At 33.1% G+C, this 23,098-nt stretch overlaps 2 protein-coding genes across 3 annotated transcripts in view; one reads left to right on the forward strand and one right to left on the reverse strand.

Annotated features, from left to right (window-relative positions):
• Positions 1 to 9,645, reverse strand: LOC128244888 (ras-related protein Rab-2). The gene is made up of 8 exons (XM_052963000.1): positions 9,502 to 9,645; positions 7,894 to 7,965; positions 7,088 to 7,155; positions 6,723 to 6,805; positions 6,028 to 6,120; positions 4,833 to 4,944; positions 4,064 to 4,132; positions 1 to 3,336 (listed from the first exon to the last, which is right to left on the reverse strand). Exons 1-8 carry the CDS (start codon positions 9,545 to 9,547, stop codon positions 3,241 to 3,243), a joined length of 639 nt encoding a protein of 212 aa, XP_052818960.1. The 5' UTR covers positions 9,548 to 9,645; the 3' UTR covers positions 1 to 3,240.
• The window catches only part of LOC128244887 (uncharacterized), a 21,586-nt gene continuing 8,132 nt past the window's right edge, over positions 9,645 to 23,098 (forward strand). For both annotated transcript variants that reach the window (XM_052962998.1, XM_052962999.1), the window contains exons 1-8: positions 9,645 to 9,768; positions 12,507 to 12,683; positions 15,319 to 15,552; positions 16,112 to 16,220; positions 17,683 to 17,825; positions 21,046 to 21,164; positions 21,922 to 22,056; positions 22,260 to 23,003. In XM_052962998.1, coding sequence (XP_052818958.1) covers position 9,768; positions 12,507 to 12,683; positions 15,319 to 15,552; positions 16,112 to 16,220; positions 17,683 to 17,825; positions 21,046 to 21,164; positions 21,922 to 22,056; positions 22,260 to 23,003 — 1,662 coding nt within the window. In that variant the 5' untranslated portion in view covers positions 9,645 to 9,767. The remainder of the gene's footprint in view (positions 9,769 to 12,506; positions 12,684 to 15,318; positions 15,553 to 16,111; positions 16,221 to 17,682; positions 17,826 to 21,045; positions 21,165 to 21,921; positions 22,057 to 22,259; positions 23,004 to 23,098) is intronic.

Here is a 23,098-nt window from a genome sequence, read left to right on the forward strand (position 1 = left end):
TTGATGACTGATCCCTTTTATTCAATACAGACATGAGGCAACATTATATTTGTGTAGTACCAAAATTCTATGAAGGTGCTTCTAATATGAACAATGAGTTAATATTGTGATAGAAATCAAAATCTAAACTTATGTTTTCTGTACAGAAAAGGCCATTCAGGAAATAGAATTGCATTTAGTAACATATAAACATTTAGTTTATTAAAGACAGACATTAAACTGAAAGGGTTTTCAACCTTATTTCTTTTAATTTTTGCCAAATGATATTATTACTTTAAGTTTAGCTATTTTTTGTATTATAACTTATTTTGTGCTTTCAAATAATGTATTTGTTCAATTTTAAAAGCCTTTTTGCAAGCTTCAAAAGAAAAACAGATATAATGAGCATGAAAAATGGAGTGCACTCATTTTAACAAGCTTTTTACACTTTGGCACTGCAGTAGCCAACATTTTATGAAGTCAAAACATGTTGATATATTGACATAAACTAAGAGGTAAAATAAAAAATTGGATAATAATTGTAACATTTTTTTTTTTAAATCCAATAAAAGCAAGAAACACAATCTTGCCTGTATTTTGTTTTCAATAATCTTAACACCAGTCTATTCAAGTAAATGCAAAAAGGACACCTTGCATAATAATATAACTAAAATTAAGCTAACAATAAAACTACTTTTTGCCAAATAAAATATATCAGAAAAACTTAAAGCCTATAATAAAATTTGAATTAATTGTGCAGTTGTAAACTGCTTGTGACCCTTTCAATGAAATGTTGAACGTTTTAAACATATCGTAACTTTTCAACTTATGATGTCATTTTTAACACGTCATCAAATTCTATTTAACAACACCAGTTAGTAATGTGTTAAGAGCCTAAAACTATTAAATTAACTATTTAAACATAAACATTGTTTAAGATTCAGTCACAATCAAACTAGTCTCATAACACCAACACGATGACTGACAATGCATCAGTTATGTTCATTGCACATGGTTGAATTATATCTACATTTCATAGACTGTAACAAAAGAAACAAAGATAAAATAAACTTTGTACAACAATATATCATATTATAATCTCTAACAAAACACATGCACACAGACAGTTCACACTATTTTAAAAGAAAGTTTTTAAGTTACTTCTTCATAATATTGTCTTCACTTAGTTAGTTTAACAAGATTACAGTTCGTTATAACTAAGATATTCAATTAAAGTACAATTCATCTATAACATAGTCTTGCTCTAGCATAAAAGTAAACATAGTCTTACTGTAAAATAGCAAAGTTTCTTTAGAACAACAAAGTAATATAATCATGTCAACATAGTATTGCTGTAACATGAAGGAGAAAACACAGTCTCGCTTAAACATGACAAGTTAACTTAGTCTTGCTTTAACATGATTAGTCAACTTAGTCTTGCTTTGACATGATGTCTTAACATAGGCTTGCTTTAACATGACGAGTTAACAAAGTCTTGCTTAAACATGACAAGTTAACATAGTCTTGCTTAAACATTACATTGTCCTGTGTTAACATAGCAAAGTTGATAAAGTATTGATTCAACAGGACAGCATTACCATGGCTTTGTTTTGACATGACAAAGTACCATTACAAAATCGTCTTTTACATTTAAATCATGACACTATTTTTGCTTTAGCATTTCAAACTTAACACAGTCTGCCTGAGCCTGGCTAAACTTTTACAGTTCATTTGTTCTTCACGTCATTCTGTATTTTACAACAAAAATTACAACATAAACTTACACAAGCACAGAAGTTATTTTTGTAGCTTTTCAAAGATTTAGTCTTCAATTCCATACTATGGGCAATTCTATTTTACATACAAACCACCCTTGGAATTTAAAATAAATATATCCGGAATGTTCCAGTTTGCTTATTGCTTCTTGTATGTTAAGTATTTCAAAAGTTGGATGGTCTAATTTGAAAGCGCATTCCCGGGGCAGATTATTACATGTATATTTAAATAGAATAGCCCTAACAGAAAATATATATAAATATTATACGATAATAAGCACAACATTTCTATCTTTCATGTACCAGCGAATGTTAACAATTTATACAACTGAAATACATGAAAATAAAGTAAAGAAAACAACAAACAAAATACCCATTACTCAAACTTCACATCAGATCCACACCTTTCCAAAATTCACAAGATTTCGGGTGCACTTTAAGAAGGCTAAATAAAATGTAGCATTTTTTTTTATAAAATCAAAATCTTGTCTACAAGAAATTTTAAATAAGGCCCTTTTAGTTTTCCAAAAAAGTTAGAATTCTGCCTGTTTAGAGCAAAAAAGTTAAATCATCATTTGCTGTAAGCATATGTATATATGTTTATTTATTTATTAAAGAAGTAACCAATAAATTGTCTTTACAATAGTCATTATGTGACAGTGCTGTATAAAAAAGCATTAAAAGAAAGTGCGAACTGAGTCAACTTTTGAATTTATAATAGCATATTTCTCGAAAAAGCTCATCATTAAAAAAAGAAAAATTAATTTATAAAAAGTTCAGTTTCCATATATTAAATGCAGAATATACACTAAACATTACTCTTTCTACAAGAGGAATAAAACAGTTAAGGAAATCGTTTAACTTAATGTAAAATGTATACATGTATATTTATCATTCAGAACCAGAAACAACATCAGATTGTTACATGTAATGAGGCATATTTTGTTTGCAATTTTCATGGATGTTATTCCCTTCTTGGAATTCTGACTGGAATTTGCAGACACATATCACAAAATGTCTATATCGTACATGTTACTGTACAGTGTAATATGAGAAACAAGCATAATTGACGTTCCAAGGTGAATGGAGTCTTCCTTAAATGTTACTATAATCTCACAAGACGGTCAGGGTATCAAGTTTGGCTATATAGTAATTACATGTACATTCTTGTTCCAGTGATGTTAAAGATACAGTCACTTACAATGGTCCAAATAAGCACAAGTCTGCAAGCCCTGCACTAGTAAAACACTTATCTTGCAAACTCAGATTCTAAGTGAATTTAGTAGGCCTTTTTGTGTTTGGTTTCAGTTTGTTTTATTGTTCTCATGCCCTCAAGAATAAATAAATGAAATTCTAAATTCATAAACAGTAATTCATTTTCTTTTCCAAGGTAAAAGATGTCATGCATGGTCTCTCTCTATCTCCAATCTTTGTGAAATGATGACAAGATGGTTGTATATCCAAGGAACACAAATGGATGTGTTGCCTAGCAGCAGTTGCCACTGGGCCCTGCATTTCCTCCCCCTGAAGGCATGCTGGGATTGCTTGTTGAGTGCTGGGGTCCAATCTTGATCCCATTTGCCTGTAAGAAAACAAATAGATAAGACTAATATTAAACAAAAAAATGAAGCATTTAAATACATAATTCATTTTCCTCAATATGTTTAAAGTAAAAGCAATTAAAAAGAAGGAAAATTGCTTTTCTTTTTAAAAGAGCCTACACAATAGTTAAATGACATGAATTCAAATCTTAATGATTAAGAAAGGGCAGAGTGAGATTAGCAAATGAGCCCTTCTTTATCATTAATATTTTCAGGTCATTTAACTGACATAGAATTCACCTCATTGGCTGACACATTGTCAACGCAAAGTCTTATGCAAGGATTATGTATCGGATGAGTGGCCGTTGGCTTATATTTAAACACCCACGAAAGGTGAAATTCTTAATGATTAAGCCTAGTACTTAATGAATGCCTATCTGAATTTTCATTGGCTGTAAATATAGGTCATATTCTAAAGAAATGTAAATTTTAATTTTTTTCATTAATGTTTGATATAAATATTAGAGTTATATTATAATTTATAGATTAATTATGCAAGATTCTATCAATAAACCATTAAGACTGTGGGATGATGTAATATACACCACATGTTACATAAAACGCTAAATCATATCAATCATTATCAGATATATGTTTCTGAAAAATGCTGACTTGAATATCTTTGTCTCCAATTAAACTTTACTATAGTTAGTTACCATTTAAATACATTGACTTCACAGGATTTAACATATCAAAACAAGTTCTTACCTCATTATTAATATCAAAAACTCCATCTTGTATCTTTTGGTAAATTTCTTTTGCAGTGTTTATAAATGCCTGAAATAAAAGAAAGCTATGAAATAAAATAAAATTCTTAAATGGATGAAGTTTTCAATCACCATATATCAAATTATCAATATTGTCAAGGACAAATTAAAAATCATTTATACTTAAAATGAGTTTAGCTTGTTGCTTTAAAAAATATAAAAACAATAATCTTTCTTTAAGGGCTATTCAAGTAAAACATATAACCCACGGGGGAAAGGCAATAATTTAAATAGTAAATGGGTGGGTGTCTTTTTTCGCTAATCTGGACCCCGAAAGAGTAAATTTGCTTCTGTAGGGGGTGGTATATTTTTAAGGTGCCTTCCCCCCAGGGGTTATATGTTTACATGGAATACCCCTAAGTATATTACTTTATTTAACTGACTTAAAAGTTTTATTTCTGAAATTCTTTGTAAGTGCAATCTACATGTAATAAAGCCACAATTTTACAACAGAAAATCCGACATGACAGAAATGCAATTTAAGAAATTCATATTTTCAGCACAAGTCTGAATTTTTATATTCTTATGTAAAGTATGATATCAAAACAGTTCAAGCATGAACACATAAATAATAAAAAGGTTAAAATTTCTACAAGCGTAACAACAATTAACTTGGTTTTTAAGGCTTGTGTGAACGTTGATCACATGTATTTAAATCAATGTACAATCTAATGTACCTTTGGAAAGGCAATTGAAAGAAAAGAACAGACCTCTTCCACATTTGCTGCAGTTTTAGCCGAGGTCTCCATGAAGATGAGTCCATGTTCCCGTGCGAAAGCCTCACCCTCTTCCTTCTTTACATCTCGGCGAGCTTCAAGGTCACTTTTTAAAATAGATCAAATAATAAGTATAAAGCATTTTCTAGCTATTTTGGGAAAAGACCCTACATTAAATGGGGGGAAATAACAGTGTTTCACATTTGAGAAATTCCAAGTTAAAACACTTCAATTCAACAAAAAAACTAGAAAAATGACAACTTTGTTAGTTCTGTTAAAATACTAGTCAACATATTCATTCTCCCTTTTCATGATGTTAAAAAAAAGATCAATGAATTAAGATTTTTTTCTGGTGATTGGAAAAATAGGAAAATAGATAAAATTATAATCAATACATTTTGACCATCATCAAAAGATCAAATTAGAGCTCTATTGTTAAAACATATTAAAAATGTGACAGGAAAAGCTCTATTTTGCCTTAAAGCATAAGTAATGCTATTCAAAACTTTAGGCTTGGATTGAAGTTCTGTGCAAATGAGTATCTGCCAGTTGCTTTTTGGTGTTTTTCATAAAATAACTTAATTTTGGTAACATTTTAAAAGAGTGTTGCCAATAAAATCTGTTCGGAGAGCCATTTGATGATTCTTTTTAAATTGATGACATGTCTTTAAACAATGCAAATTCAGACTTATTAGTCTTTTTATTTAAAACAAAATCCATTGAAAGGTATTATTATTAAATAAACCAGCAATAAGGCATTCTCATTTGATCCCAAACCGCAAGCTATTGTAATTGTATATATATATTTTGGTTAAAGTAAAGATAACTCATTTTTGCTTGAGAACAATGTTGCTGTCAATTTCAATGAATATAATCATGAACATCATCACAGTATTTATCTTTTTTAAAATCATTTAAAGATCAGTTTTAGCAGAATTTATTGCAAGACCTTAAAGGAGCGATCCTAATGACACAATGAAAACCTTAAACATTTTGTTTGAGAATGAGCCTCAGAGAGATTCAAAACCAGAGCAGGGTTGAGGTGCTTAGTCTTAGACCGCTCCAGAAATTGTTGTAAAAGCTATTTATATCCATTTCAAAGTACATGTACAACATTTTAATAAAAAAAAAGAAAAAAAAAACATTAAAAGAAGAGAATGAGAATTGTATTATCCCTACCAATACTAACCTCTTGTTTCCTATCAACATAATGACCATATTTGAGTTGGAATGTTGTCTGGCATCCTCCAGCCATGTGGTCAGGTGGTTAAATGTGTCACGCCTGGAGAAAATGACATAATATCTGAACTGAATACGTTGTGAAACAATGTGCAAGCAACTTCTTAAAGAAGCAGTTCCCAAACAACAATAACTTTCAAAATTGATGCCTCATGGACCCATCAAAGAATCAAAAACAAAAATGGAAACAACATGTCAATGCTTTTTTAAGTGCTACAAAAAATTCCCTTAAAACATACAAATTTTCCCTCCTAGGCAGGTAAAATATTTTATATATATATATATATATATGGCTTGGTTCAAGTGCTACAAGTTTAAACAACTTCCTAAGGGAAAATTTCAAAGAATTTATAAATGCCATCCCTGGTTCGTTTATATGTTTAAAAGGAATAGCCCTAATGTGAAGAGACATCAAGAATTAACATACAATGGTTTCTAATCGCAATTACTGATTTTATACCACAAGGTGAAATTATTTGTTTCATATGAGTAACTGTTCAAGGTTATAGAGGATTGAAATTCAGAGTTTCATCTCATTAAGTAACTGTTACATGGCTTAAATTGTGAATGGGTCCGACCTAAAGGCAAGGTTAACAAGCTTCACATCAGGGGCTTCTGTCCTTCCCCCTTAAATATGATACACACCTAGTTATATCGTACACCAACAAGGCACCCGCAGCACCTCTGTAGTAGGATCGCGTTATCGATCGAAACGATTCCTGCCCAGCCTGGATAAAGTATGAATATTTCTTTAAATTAGACAAAGTGAAAGAAAACAATATGCATGCATAGTTTAAAAAAAAATCTATCCGTAACACTAATGAAACCTTATACATGGCTTGCTCTTTATGTTATTATAACTTCTGTAGATAAAGTCATTAAATAATATTAAACTGAAATTCTAAGTTTCTGGGTTTACCTTTATAGGCTATTCTACATTTTGAGATCATTTTATACTACTTTGCTTAAGATGTCATTTTCTTTCAATTTATTCTAGATAAATATCTTACAGTGTCCCATATCTGAAGTTTGATTTGTTTGCCATCTATGGAGATCATACGAGCACCAAACTCCACCCCTAATATAGAAAAAAAGTGTATGATGTGAATTCATTCAAATTAAATGTTAAATAATTATGCAAACAACTTATTAATCAATCTTCAGAATTGAATGAGTGTTATATTAATCAACATACAAATACTGTTCTTTTTTAAAATTTATCATAACGGTGTGTTTTTTTATAAATATGTATTATTTCAATTTATCATTAATGTATTCAACAGGCCTTTTTCTGCCCATTTTGACCCTAGACATTTTGGGAAAATTTGCGAAGCGAAATATGCCATTTTAAGAAAAAATCAGTGCTTTACATCAAAAATTGGGAAAACTTTCAATGAAAAAAACAAACTTTTCTGTCTCCTGCTAATAGGAAATTATAAAAATATTAGTTTATTTTTCCTTTCATAAGACCTGAAATGGTCAAAATATCTATGGCAATAAATCATGACAGTTAATAATGCACACTGATCTTTGAATGTGATGAAAAACTTTACATCACACAATCCCTTACGATTTTGAATTAAAAAAATAAAATGACTTTGGATTGGGATATTTTTCTCCAGATTGGGATTTTTTTTTATACATTTTGCTAGGGTAATTAAAAGGCCTGTTCAATTGTTTCAATTTGAGACTACAATGCATCACAAATGCATAAAATCTAGTTATTATTAAATACAGCTATCTTCAATATATTTGCATGCAATAAATCATTTCAATTATGTTTCTGGAATAATTGAAAAAATATTATAAAAGTTACCAATAGTCAAATCATGAACTGGCTGAAATCTTTTGTCCGTAAATTGGAGGAGCAAACATGATTTGCCAACACCTGAAACAATGATAACAAAATTCAATAATATACTTGCTATGAAACTTAAAGGTGACACAATTTGGATAGTGGTAACCTTTGTTACACATAATATTGCATGACAAAGAATTATTATTGTCCTCTGACAAAGAGTGTCAGTGACCATCTGCCATCAATAAATCAATATGTTCCAATCTGTAGGTCTTTGTCACTGCTTAAACACTACTGACCAAGATAGTATGTACACATATCAAATATTGTTCCATATTGTTTCAAATTTTATCTCTGTCTAGAATAATAAAAATAATAGCATTTAAGATGCATGGTACACTTCTCCTCTATTTCAATTTGCCACCCGCCCAACCTAATGCAACAATATCATGTCAGACCCCTAGTCCTAATAATTGTACGTTGACAGATTTTTTTTAGATTTTTGATATGGCAAATCCTTCACGTACAAATTGTTTAGTATCAAAAGTGGGTAGTTGTTCCGATCTGGATTCCGGGTTAAAGCATATAGCGTCTATAAAATATCATAAAAACAAAAAATATTACCAGATAATGTTATTTTATATTAGTCCCGTACACAAAAAATAAATATCCAACTTATAATTATGAGTTTGACGGCTTTTCTTCATTTCATTCTGTCAAAACATAACGATATATACATGAAGGGCACCTGCAAGGCTTCAGGGCACAGTTTTAAATCGCTCCGAACATTTCAGCCATGGCCGAGTTGTTACGATTGTATAACGAGGTCTATCTCGAAGCTTTGTCGGAGGAGGCCGAGTTATTACGATTGTATCGAGTTGTTCCCCTTCGCATAATTGTATTCTGTGTCAGCAATTTTCGTTTTATTAGAAAGGTAAACAACTTGTTTTAATGCATTAAATGCTTGTTTAGTGCAAAATAGCATTTCACTTACATGGTAAAATATGAATATAACTCTTTATGATCAATTTCAACCATAAAATACTTCATTTAAAACAATTTCAATATTTTTAAAACACCCCTGTTTTTTGCACATTCCCGTTTAGAATTTAGGGATTGGAAGAATCCCGTATAACACGTCTAATATTTCAGACTAGTCAGACCCCCAAACACATTATACATGCATCTGCCATATTAACATCTTTAAAGCTGAAACATCTTGCATCTTGATGTTTCATATGTATTCTGTAAATACTTTAGAATATTATGACATATGCCACATGTATACGGCCCCATGTATATACAAAAATACAGAGTAAGAATCACATGTCCACACACCCACACATATCGCTCTTGCAGATTTTAAAAGAAACATGTTTAGAGTATATCACATTTTAAATGTTCACAAACATGTGTTGATGCAAATTAGGAGTAATGGTGTCTAACAAAATAGATCAATCCAATGGTTGCAGACTAGAACAGAATTGTCATTCCATCGTATTGCGTCGCCATTTTGTGTGTAAACAAAAATCAATAATCAGAAAATAAACGATCATAGAAAGTCTAAAGCCAGTTATAAATATAGTATACAAACAATCATGTTAAAACATTACAAATCACACATACCTGTATCTCCAATGATAATATATTTAAATAAATAAGCGTAAGACATAGTTGCAGACTTTCGTGTTTTCTGTTGATGATGTCAAAGTTTGACCCGGAAGTGCAAGGTAAAGGTCATAAAACACGTGCTGCCATCTGTCGCGTACAAAAAAGACAACTCATGCAACGCGGAAGCTTATTAAACCGAAAGTAGAAAATGTTTTCTTGGAAATCCGATTTGTGTTGGTTTTAGCCACTGTTTTGGACCATTGATTTGGGGAATTATCCTGAGTACGGTTTTATGCATATGATATGCGAAATGTTGCTTTAATATATATATATATCTTATCTGAACTTTTAAAACTGTTCAATGTTTGGGTACAGTACAGTAGGATTTATAATCCTATTTTTGTATTAATACTAATACACGGGATTCTTTGCCATAGATAGATAGATATATTTATTCGTGCATATATATGTCATAGTAACAAACCAAATATCTCATAAAGTTATAACACAGACTGATTAACAAAGTATTAGTGATGATATCTATACTAAAGCACAACATCATTAGAATGCTTTGGATACATACGTGTGTTAACAAAGATTTAATTCAATGTGACAAATATATAACACAGGATAACCCATTAAAGTTTTGCCATAATATAAAAATCGTATAAAATCTGTCCATGTTCCAATTATTTGGACTATTATTGGTCCCAGTTTATGTTAACAATTTATTTTTAATTTTATTTTTACCTCTGTACAGTGGTATTTCGGCCCCTTACAAAATAAGGTTTTTGTTGTGGGTGTGAACAAGATGTTCAAAGACGTGTGAATGAATTAGTGTCTTTTTTTTCTTAAAGGCCTAGTTTAACAGTTTTGGAGGTTTTATTATAGAAATGGACCCTGAATGGCCCTGAGCAAACAAATAACAAATAATCATGAAATTGGCCCCTACTGTGCAATAAGCAGGAGATGCACAGCAGGAGATTCAAGTTTGACTGTGTTCCTTCAATTAAAAAATGTGAACTAGGTCATACAAAACTTACTAAATGTTGATATTTTGGCAAACTAATAAAACTGTTATATGATGTCCTCATGCTCTTTTTGTCATGTATCCTTAGTGTGGATGAATAAACTTGTAAAGGTGTAAAGGGCCACAAATTCCAACGCCAGACACCTTTATTTCGAATGTGACAATTCACCAAAGATAAGACTGTTTGCCACGAAAATTTTCTCTATAATGACAAATAGGGTAGGGTACTTAAGTGATATGGTTTATACACTATCAATTGTTATTTTATTTATTTATTCATAACCATCTTAAAGATGCACTCTTAGACAACAATGATTCTTATGATGGATACCAAGTTTAATTTGAAAGAAAGGTGCAGAAAACATGGTATTTCTACCTTATAAGATGATAGTAGATGGCTCTAAATCTTTTAGCACTCACCAATCATTTAATATTTGTGCGTTTTTCAGCTATTAATTACAGGGTTACAATTTTGTTATCAGAATTTAATATTTTCCATAAATGCATTATTTAGTTAGAAGCTAAAGATTTAATTTATGTTTGTTATACATGTGTATGTATTGAATAAGAGTGTCACTTTAATAGGCATCACCAGAGGAGATTACTTCTAGGCAACACAAGGTCAAATATAAGCAATTCCTCAAGAATATGGGTGCCATCTAATGCAGCAGATGGGTGTTGATATATAGTGTTGACAGTTGGTACAGTAAATTTGATGTTAATAAATGTTGCACATTCCTAATGAAAACCTCCGCTTGAAATTCTTCAATTTTAATGCTTTAGCCTATGTGGTTAAGCACAGGACTACAAATCTTTTTCATTTAGAAGCACAAATATTTTTTTTTCATTTTTTTTTGCATTAGCTTACATATTTCACAGTTTTTACATTATTTTCATTGAAAAGTAATTAATATAATTTTTACACAAATATATTAGCTTCTTTGAAGATTTTCTTACCTGCAGTCACGGCTGAAATAGGTGTTTGGGAATTTCAAGCCCATATTTTTTTAAACTAGACGGTAAAACATTCTGATTTTTTGGCATAATGTTCCAAAAAGGTTAAGATTAATTATCAATAAGGACCAGGTCATGAGTATTTCTAGAACTTGTTGATTTTGCTTTTAAATGTCAAGGTTCAATTTTTTATGCATCAAAACAGTGTGTTTAAATTGTAATACCATATGGCTATTTTAGTACAGTTTGATTATGTTTGATGATGACAGATGTTGTAATCAATAATGTATTATTTCCGAAAGCAAATATATTTTTTGTTACTCTGATACCAAATTATTATCAAAAAGTTGAAAAATAAATGAAATAAAGATTTTTTTCTTGTCTAGGGTGATGTCGTTTTTATCAATAATTCTGAAATGGGGGTAGGGTAATTCAAATTTAGATAAAAATTGTTATTTGACAGTAAATTTCTTTTAAATTTTGTCTCAGGGGCTGATTTGGTAGTAGGCCGAATTGGTAAGGGGCAGATTTGTCTCGTTCCCAACAGAATTAAGTTGAATCAGTTACAATAAGAAATCATTTAGTTTAACTGTTTTTAAAAGTATAAAAGTAAATGATGCATGCATAGATATAGGTATTAAATAAGACATTACTTACATGTATTATATATTCAAATATACTGTCACTCAGTACGTACGTGTATTTGGTCATAATAACATAAACAGGGGCGATTCCAGGAAATGACATCAGAGTGTGTGTAACATTGGGTCACAACCTTTTGACATGCATCCCTACCTCAGAACTGAAATGTTTGCACTGGGGATGGGGGTTACTCCTCCAATCCCCCAAGAAAAGTTTAACAATATCTATGAAATGGTACATTTCTGGGGCTTAATCAGTTTGTGATTAATATATCATTTTAGGCTAAACAATGAGTCAATTCCTGAGGCATAAATTTCGGGATGTTTTAAAAGTTTAATTTATGCAAAGATGCCTGTATCACTATCATAGTATATTATATTTGAATACATTTCAGTGATGGCCCAGCATGTTGGCTTCCATGGCAACCGAGTGCATCCATGGGATTCCCTGGTGACACAGATCTGGGATGACCTAATTGATGAAGACAGACAAAATCTGGTACAGATCTATAGAGAATCTGTGGACGGCATAGATGACTTTGATACAGATTCTGTTTTCAGAAATAGAATCGGTAATGAAAAACTAGATTCTAGATAGAACACAAAAGTAATGAATCAATGAAACAGTATATTTATGATCTACACAAAACCTCTCTCTTATGATAGATAAGATATGGCCAAACAAAATCAATTTTTTTCTTTCCGATTTCACTTCGGTGCCAAAAAATATATGGTAGGTAGGTCAGGATATTTTTCTTTTTTTTTTGTAAAATTGTGCCTGAGTATCATTTCTTCAACCAAAATCATCAGAACAAGAATTGTCTGCTGGTAATAATGAATAACCAAATTAGAGTCTGATGCAAAAAATGAGTAGGTTAGAAAGCAGGATACAAACCTTTGTTTTGTAATGCCTAACATGCCTAGATGTTTCATGTTTTGCAATATGTTTATCACATGCACAGTAGGGGAATATCAAGGATTTGGCACCTGGATGCAACTTCGAACGTGCGCATCCTTCACGAAACAATTAATAAGTCTTTGTTAGAACTAACACGTAGTGTCATGTTAGGTCCTTTTACTTAACTCACATATATATATTACAACTGCAGTGACGTTGATGTAAAGTCCAAAAGCAGCAACATCACGTAATGTAAGTGCACGTTAATTTAACACAAAATGTAATGCATGACACTCCAGGGCATGGAATGATATTAGTTGCTTAGACTGTCAGTGTCACACAGCACTTCTATTGGATACTGCTGTATGATAAGGTGGGTTGTTAAATGTCAATTTTGTGATGAATCCAGGTTATGGTCTCCTCAGCGTCTGATAGTTTCCGTGAGGACCTCGGTGTCTTGTCATGGATCCGGACCATGTCGCTAACTTTGATCGTCTGCTGGTTTTTGCCAGGAGCAAGGTGATGCTCCCTTTATGCAGTTATTGTAAATACTCATTCTTCCATTGTATGCGGAAATTGTCTATTAACCTTCTTGATCCTCGCCCACCTCTTTTATGTTTTCCCAGTTATTTCAGCTGTGTCCCGGTATTTCAATGTTTTCTGAATAAGGCAACTTCGTCAGTCGTCTTCCATACAGCAATTATAATGGCGTCGATGGCTCTGTTTCTACCTCTCCTGAAGTGATGTAAGTTAGTGAACAGTCATTCATTACGGCCTCTACCTCTGACAAAGGTAGCTGATGTTTGATTGACCAAGTACCTTCTTGATTGCAGTCTTGGTCAAACCAATCAGAGGTTCCCACCATCCTTGGTACCATTGTGCACGTTTTACAATAAAATGCCATTCTGTCCCCTTGTTGTTGTTTTTTACTGCACTCAACTGTACTAGTTCACATAGCTGGTTTTGCTGCTCTAAAATACGTGACATATCATTCTCTGAAAGGAACTTCCAGCTACAGAATTGGTGGAATGCTTGCAGGAATGTCCCTGTTGATAGATCTGGGATATGTTCCAAATGCACAGCTTGTGTTGCTGCAAAGGTGAATATCTTCTACAAATGTACGCTTTCTTTTCATGCCCTTCTTTCCCACATACATGAAGTGTACCAGAAAAGTCTACTCTGGTCACTGTGAATAGATTGACGCCATCAACTTGCACTTTAGGTAATGGTGGTGGATCTGGCGCTTGAAAGGAGTTCCCATTAGGTAACCTTCCAGCACACAATGCAGGTCTGTAACATGGACTGTACAGAAGGCTGCATTGCCATATCCAATACTTCCGGCGCAAGAAAGTAACAGTTGATTTTATACCAGCATGAAGCATTCTCTTACGCACATCTCCCACAATCAAACATGTAAAGGGTGTTTCTTGAGAATCAAGTATGGGATTTTGGTATTTTTTGAAACAGTCTGACAACAAACAAGTTTCAATTGTTTCACCAGTGATAGACAAGCTCTATTTGAATTCAGATTATCAATTTCCATGTCATACATGGTGCATGTTGACAACTTTGGATCCTTGTCACATTCAATTCACTGACTCGGGATGTCTACAGTAAGTTGCAATGGACATGGGTCATCTTTTGTCTTACCTCGTTCGAAAATTTGTCTCCGATGATGGGAACAAACGAGTCACCATAGGACTTTTGGGATTGGCCCAAGGACTAGAGGCCTCTGATGTATGTGTCCATTTTATCACGAAAATTCTGTATGCTGTGCAGACTGTATGATAGCATCATTTGATGGCCCTCTACCAAGTTTGTTCAAAGTATGCCCCTGGCACCATAGCTGGTCCAACCCCTTTTGACCTACTTTCTTATTTTTGGAAGCTACAGCAAAGAAATTTCACCATGTGTTCAGTTTTGCTTTTTTTATCAATGTTGTCCTAGGATGACCTTAACTCTGAATTTTTTAACTTATTTTCTAGTTTTTGAATTTTAAGCAATAACATTTGGACAATGTGTACAGTTTTGAAAACAAATATTAATGTTGTCCTCGGATGAGCTTTTAAACTACTTTCTTAATTTTGAAGCTACAGCTATAAAATAAGGATTATGTGTACAGTTTTGAAAACAAATAACAATGATGTGCTGGAATGACCTTCACCATTTCAACATTTGACAATAACTGAAGATTAAGAGCTTTTACTCAGGTGAGCCATTTAGGGCCATTATGGCCTTCTTGTTGATATTTCTTTATAATATTATTTACCTAATTAATTTAACAATTTTCAAAACCTTTTGTGTTTCAGCAACACATAATGATCTTGACTCTGCAAGTGTCTTGTGTGCCTGTCTCAAAAGTCTAAATCTTCACGGAGACAGCGGAAGCATTGAATGGGCAGCTAGAGTTCAGAAGTACATTATTGATTTACAAAACTACTGTAGGAGCTATGAGGTAATTCCAAACAAGGTGTTTGTTGGGCGCCAAGTAGACCTTGAAAGCATTCTTGATGTGTTCATATCAGAGACTTCCAGCAGTACAGGTCAATATATTACTTTGTTATCATCATCGTCATCATCGTCATCATCATCATCGTCATGATCACCATCATCATCATCATCATCATCATCATCATCATTATCACCATCATCGTCATTATCACCATCATCATCATCATCATCATCATCATCATCATCATCATCATCATCATTATTGATAATTACACCCCTTGATATGAGTGTTCTTGCGATTTGGTTGTAATTATTTAAATGAATGTAAGCCCATATCTGATTTAATAATTTTTACGATATGATGGTTCACAAACAACACAATTGCACTGGACAAATATTATAATATGACTTTATGTTGTTGATTTTGCATATTGATACAAAATATTTGATATCAACTGATAAAACAGTGAAATGCCATGGAGCTCCTTATATTATGATTATTCTCAAAGAAATGGTAAAATTGTTAGTAAAGTACAGCAACAACACATACTTTGAAGTGCATTCAGCATCAGTCTTTCAGTGAAGTTGATATAATCTTGATATATTTACACTCATTTTTCGACTCCTTTTATAACATTCATTTTCCGACAGGTGTTTGTATTTGTGGGCTGGGTGGACAAGGGAAGAGTTGCCTGGCAACCCAGATCTGCTGGACTCTTCATGAAGAACACAACTGGTCTGTGGTCAAGGTAGATCTAAGGTAATCAATACCGTGCGAAGCACAGGCAGTTTTTTCTCATGTTTGTTTTGGCCAAATTCAGCCCCAGTGCAAATATATAATCAAAATTTCACTTCATGTTAGCTCGTTTACAAAACCATATCAGACAAAAAACAGCCAAGACAGAGACATTTTTCCCTGCAATATTATGTTTCTATGTCATGATAAATCATTCTCTGTTATGACACAACAATCCCCTTTATTTGATATTATTTGAGAATATATTAGGTTTATTCATAGTTTCATTTCTCTTATGGAATTCCCCTCTGCAGGGGCCCAGCCCCATTCACTAAAAATAGGAGACATCCCTGGTTGATACATGTTAATACTGGCACAACTAAACATGTAAATACTATTAAAGTTGTCCCATGTTATGTAAATACATCTATGATTTCATTTTCTTTTTTATACATATCTTTATCACATACTGTACCTTGTTTACTGTTTATATAACCATCACATATTTTTCTATTAAACAAATGTGTAATATAACATTTCTCAATTTCTATTGGTCATAGTGAATATATCACTGAGCATGTTTGAAACAAGTTAATGGGAAAAAATAATTGCTTAATTGGAAATTTTCACCAAGTTACACATTTCTTTCCCAGGTTTATTTTTGTGATAAAGATTTATTTCAATATAGATTATTTCTTTCTAATTCCTAAGAGCAAAATGTGATATAACCTTTTGATTTCAATATACATATAGATGTTCAGCACTTTCTATATACTGTATAATCAGGAAAGGAAATCATGAATATATTAAAGAATAAGACTTCATCTTACCAGGATTCCAATATCACAAAAACATTTAATTAAGTCAAATCTCAAACTCATGCTCAGCTCATTTTATCATAGCATCAAAATCTATTAAAAATCATATATGTTTTTTCACCTTTATAAGCAATTATAATTTCTATCATAGAATATAGATGCTGATAAAAGCCTTTGGTCGAATTCCAAGGGAAAAATATTCTACAGCAAAAAAACGTATTTGAGTACAATTCTGTATCCTTACAAAATACTTAAGTATATTTTGACCTAAAATTAGTTTCTTTAAAATATTGACAAAATCTTTTTATCAACACATTCTATGAGAAAATACATTTTCAAATAGTATAAGAACATGCAAGATTTTGCATCATACTATGCTTTTATGTGGTATAATGGGTTAAGATTTAGAATGAGATTTGACTTTAGTATGTTTGTGATTTTGGGACCAGAGATGACTTAATTAACAATTTAAAAAAAGCAAGTTTGGTTAAGAGTAGGTATTTATGTTATACTAGTATATCATTTAAAGGGTATGTCATTTTAAACTCAAATATGCATATTTTTCTTTCTCCCCCCCCCCCCCCCCCCCCCCCCCCAAAAAAAATATTCTTTCTTCAAAACCTCTGAATTAAGCCAATAATGATGACTGTTTATTTTTTTTTGTGCAGGAATAAGAAGAGGACAGAAGATGTGTGGAAGTCAGTGCTGAGTAAAGTCGGAGCTCATACGCCAGAGGAAGCAAACTTACCTAAACTATTGAATCTCTTAAAGACCTTCATTTGTGAAAAGACAAATGATGACAATGATGACAGTAAGTCATTTCATAACACTGAAGTTTTGTTGAGATTTTAAACCTTTACTTCATATAATGTACCAGTAAATAAACCAAGTGATTTATATGAATACACAAATATTTAATGGGAGGGGTATATTAATGCTATTTGATTGTGCCAAATGCCTTTGATTTTTAGCTCAGGGCTATTCCAGTAAAACATATGTCCCACCCCAGGAAGGCACTTTCAAAATGGACCATCCCCCTTCAGAAGTTTATTTGATGAGAAAAGAACCCCCTTTAGAATATTTTTTGAGCAAATTCGGACCCCCTTGAGAAGTTTATTTTTTTATACGTCTATATGCAAAGATTATTTGCAATTACTCTTTTGTAACTCTTTGATCAGGTGAGCTATATAGGACCTTATAGCTCACCCTAGTTTCTAAGCCAATCATCACCCAGAGATTTTCAAATCTTTGCTCGAATAGGTTTCATATAAGATCACATCTGCATCCAATAAGTTAATTATTATAACTAGGTCAACAGACATGGCGCGCGCCAAATGAACTTCGAGCAGCCAATGGGCACGCTGTATACGGCCTTGTTCGATGATTGGCTTAGAAACTAGGGTGAACTATAAGTCGGTTACAGCTCATGTAATGGAAAATAACAAAACTTATTACTGGGCTTCGCTTGTAATAAATTTTGTTATTTTCCATTAATAAATTTGGTTATTTTCCATTATATGGACTATAACCTACACACCACGGTTCTCTTGTTTCTTCATATGTTGCTATAAGTGCATATTAAGCCACATGAGGCTGAAACTTTCACCCATGTAATTATATACAACCTTAAAATAACTTGTGGTCGAAATGTTAAGGGGACGAAACATTCGGATTTATAACATTTACGCAATACGTACAAATTATGATTTCTAATAAAATTCTAGACAACTGTTGTCAATTTCAGGGGTCGACACTAACCATTTTTCCAAGGGATCCCGAAGGAACACCAACATTTGAAATCAGGTGTCCCTTCCTGAAATTAGGAGTCCCTTCCACTTTTTACATTTTTTCATTGTTGAGCCTGTTTTAATATTAAATTCAACATCCTTTTACTTTTCAATTTGTAATGCAAGTATAAACCACCATAATTATTATACATGTTTTCAGCAGCATGTAATGACAGGTTAGTAGCACTGAATGGCAGTGAGGTATATTTTGGTCTCTAAGTTGGTAGATTGGGTTCAAAAGCGGGAGAATGTCTAAGTCCCTTTTGTTTTCAGTCAAAAACAGAGATGGATACAATGTAAACAAAAACTTGATGTTGTTACTATTTTTAGATTTTTGGAAAATACGCATAAAATACATCATGGTTCAGGGTCTTGTCAAATGTCGGTGCTTTTCATTAAGAAACTGTAGGAATATTACATCTGGCTTGTGAAAACTCCAATCAATATTTAGTAGAGCTGTTGATAAATCAATCAGACTGCCCAACAGTCGTAGTGCATACTGGAAGAGCAGACGACCAAAAATTGTGTATACATGTTAATTTTCGCGCCAAAAAGTCATAAAATTTTATAAATTTATTGAATTAATGAATAAAACCCTGCAAATTTTATTTCTATTATTTTTTATCAAGGCATAAAATATATGTCTTTAAAATTAACAAAGAATATTGATAAGTTGAATGCCAATTAACAAAGAATGCTGAATGTAGGATGCAGTTCTTTTGTGTCGTAAATGTTACTGTAAATACTCAAAGGTCGCATCATATTATATAAAAGGTATCATCAGAGTTGGCATCTTTTGGGGCGGTTCTGACACATAAGCAAAACAATTCCACATAAGTATTTAACCGATAATAAATCTCTGTCAGCTCTGACCTTGTTTAAAATGTAAACAACAAAACGGAAGCGTTAACCTGAATGCGCCTGTGAAATGACCTGTTTATTTATAGATTCATGACGTAACTATAGTCAAATAGTCAGCTATACTTTCGCTTTGATGAGTCCGACAATGATAATTAATAATATTGTTTTGACATGTGCTGCTGTCAAGAAATTTAGGGAGTCCGAATTTAGGTAATAAATTAATTTAATTAAATGCTACTTATTTATTGATATTTAGCGTTTATCAGTCAGAAATGTAAAGTGTCCCAACGGAATACGGACTTCGAAGTTCAGGTGTCCCTCCTGAAAAACTGGTGTCCTCGGGATCCCGGGACCCCGTTAGTGTCGAACACTGCAATTTGGTATACTTACCACGAAACGTATCCACACATGCGGCGCAACTATTGGTTTCTAGCCAATTTTGTAGGTTGGTCTTCGACCACGACTTTACAAATTCTGGCGCCTCCGCCATCTTGTTGTCAAGGGACGCAACTTCTTCTGATTTCCGGTACCGCGGAACCGACTCGTAATATCGCGAAAATTTGTATCCAAACCAATTCTGTACACGAGGTTCGGTAAAATATGTTATATGGATAAAAAAAACCCCGGTATTTCACCATCGGGCAGTGAATATAAATGAGCAGATACGGTCAGAAGCAAAAAAGAAAATGACGCCCCCCTATAGAAGCGAAATTGGACTTATCACCACCCCCTACAGTAGCAAATTAAGAAAAAGACCTACCCCCTACAGAATTTCTTTATTTTGCCGTCCTGGGGTGGGACATATGTTTAACTGGAATAGCCCTCACCTATTCCAAAAATAAGGAGAGCTATACTACTCACCCTAGTGTCGGCTTCAGCATCACACATTGATTAAGGTTTTGCATGATGTTTAAGTTTTATCTTAGGAAATACATCATGTATTGCATTAAAATTTTCGATATGAGTTCCAAACTATCCAACTATCCAACCTACTTTATTCATTAAGTAAGATAAAACTTATTGGAATATAATGCAAATTATGGGCCTTTATTATTTTACTTCATTCTGGTCTAACACATAGGTAGATATCTTAGCAACTACTTGTTGTATTGCATTTGCTGTCAGGAAGAGACAAATATAGTACGTAAACGTTATCAATCAAACTGCCATCTAAACAATTTGTATTGTTGGTATGTAACACCTTCATACAAAGACAATGCACAATGATGGCACTTCACAGAACACATGATTGTTTATTATTTTAATGCAGAATCATACTATGTAAAATCTATTGTACAATATCGAAAACTTTAAAAATTATGAACTAATTTGTCCGAGTGATGCGTATAATACAATGCCGATATTCTGTTTTCAACCCTGTAGAAATGCTGTTGTGCCTTGATGACTGTGACCACACCCTGGGGAATCATTATGAGAAACACGCATTCATGAACACACTCGGGGAACTGCTCAAGTTTTTTAAAGAACACAAAAGGACAAAGGTAAGTTGTATTTGTTCCAACTCTGTAGGCTTTACTTTGGCCACAACCTAGGGAGCCAGTCTGAGAAACACACATTCCTTAATACAGTTTCAGACCTACTCCAGTTTCTACAGATAGACAGACAGTCAACGGTAAGATAAAACTTTGTACATTTATGATTTCCGACCCTGCAGACATGCTACTATGCATGGTTGACTGTGACCCCACCCTAGGTAGTCAGCATGAAAAACATGCATTCATGGACACACTAACTGACCTGCACAAGTTTTTTAAAGAAATTGGGAGGACAAAGGTGAGATAAAACTCTGTTCACTGTTATTTCTTACCCTGTAGACATGCTACTATGCCTGAGAGGGGTGGAATTGATGTACAAGCCTGGTTTACTAGGTCACTAGAGTGTTCAGCTTTGGTCATTAAAACGAAACTGAAAATATGAATATCTGAATGACACAATCAAATTACAACTTTGATTATCTTTAAAACAAAAGGAGTTTTTTTTGTACTGCTCAATAAGAAAAGGCACAACAAAAAATCATTGTATATTTCTTGTGATTCATATGGCCCCAAAGGATGTTATACAGTAATTGTAGGGAATATCTGTCCATCCACATGGTTTTCTGACCACTAACTGGGGATCCTTTAGGCTAAGGATCAAGCTTCAATCTTGGTAGGCAGGTTGGTCATGATCAGCAAATGGCCGCTATCAATTGTCAAGGTTATTGTGACCTTGTTTAACACTTTCATTATTTACATGTAGGTGCGACTGTTGATGACAACTCGTGACAAGCTACTACAGAGCGGCGATCATCTCAATGAGAGTCTAGAAGAACGTGTTCTCAAACCGTTGGATGAGGAGGACGGGATCAAGCTGCTCAACACATGCTCGACCATGGTACATGTTCTTTTGTTCATTCACAATTTATGATGATTAAAGTTAATCGATTATTTGGTAGGGGGCTATTTGTTATTACAATGGAATGATATTAGAATTGTTCAATGTATATTTCTTTTCAATTGTCAACATACACAAAGGATCAAAACATGTGGACCTGTTATAGAATTGCAAGCACATGTTTCTTTTAAATTTATTTCCAGGACATAGAATATGACATTGCCACGGAGATAGTAAGAAAATGTGCATGTTCTCCACTGGCGATCACCATTGTCTCAGAACTCCTGAAAAACGGTATATACTCCCCTGAAAGGCTAGCTGTTCATCTCAACATTGACAAAAATGTAACGAAAGGAGTTGGCATACATAAAATTATACAAGAAGCAGTAAACTGCCTTAAGGAGCCTCCGAGAGTGGCCCTGATTTGTCTGACTGTCTTCCAGTCATCACCTTTTGACATGAAATCTGCACAGAAAGTGATTGGTCTAAAGAACAGCCGGGAATGCACAAGTCTTTTACAGGCTTTACATGAATCTCATCTTCTGGAAGTTGAGGTTGAACCTTCAGGGAAGGGACGGACAGAAAATAGGGCCGAGAAATATCTGTATTCTCTCCATCCTTTGGTTCATCAATACCTGACCGAGTGGAAAATGACAAGAGACTTGCAAAACCATCATAAATGTGCCATACAAAGATTTGTTGATTATTACGAAGGTGTCATAAGTAAGCTTGTGAAAAAGATGCACTCTTCGTATTGGAAAGGAAGGAAAATCCTGGAAAAACACAAGATTCATATTACTCAGTTTTACAAAATAATGGCAGATGAGGCGCACTACTTAAAAACCCATTCAAAGTCCTTCAAAAGGAAAACATTCCTGGAGAAGAAATTTGTTTCCGATCTTGCTGACATTCTGTTATCAGATGTAATGAAGAGACGGATGTTTGAGGTGAATCTTGATTGTTATTTTTTCTGATTATTTTCTCTCTTATATTTAAAAAGTGATATAAAATAAGGATTCGCCATAATGAGGCTACTTCCTTT

Source organism: Mya arenaria, chromosome 8, assembly GCF_026914265.1.
Source record: "Mya arenaria isolate MELC-2E11 chromosome 8, ASM2691426v1".
Taxonomy (NCBI): Eukaryota; Metazoa; Mollusca; class Bivalvia; order Myida; family Myidae; genus Mya; species Mya arenaria.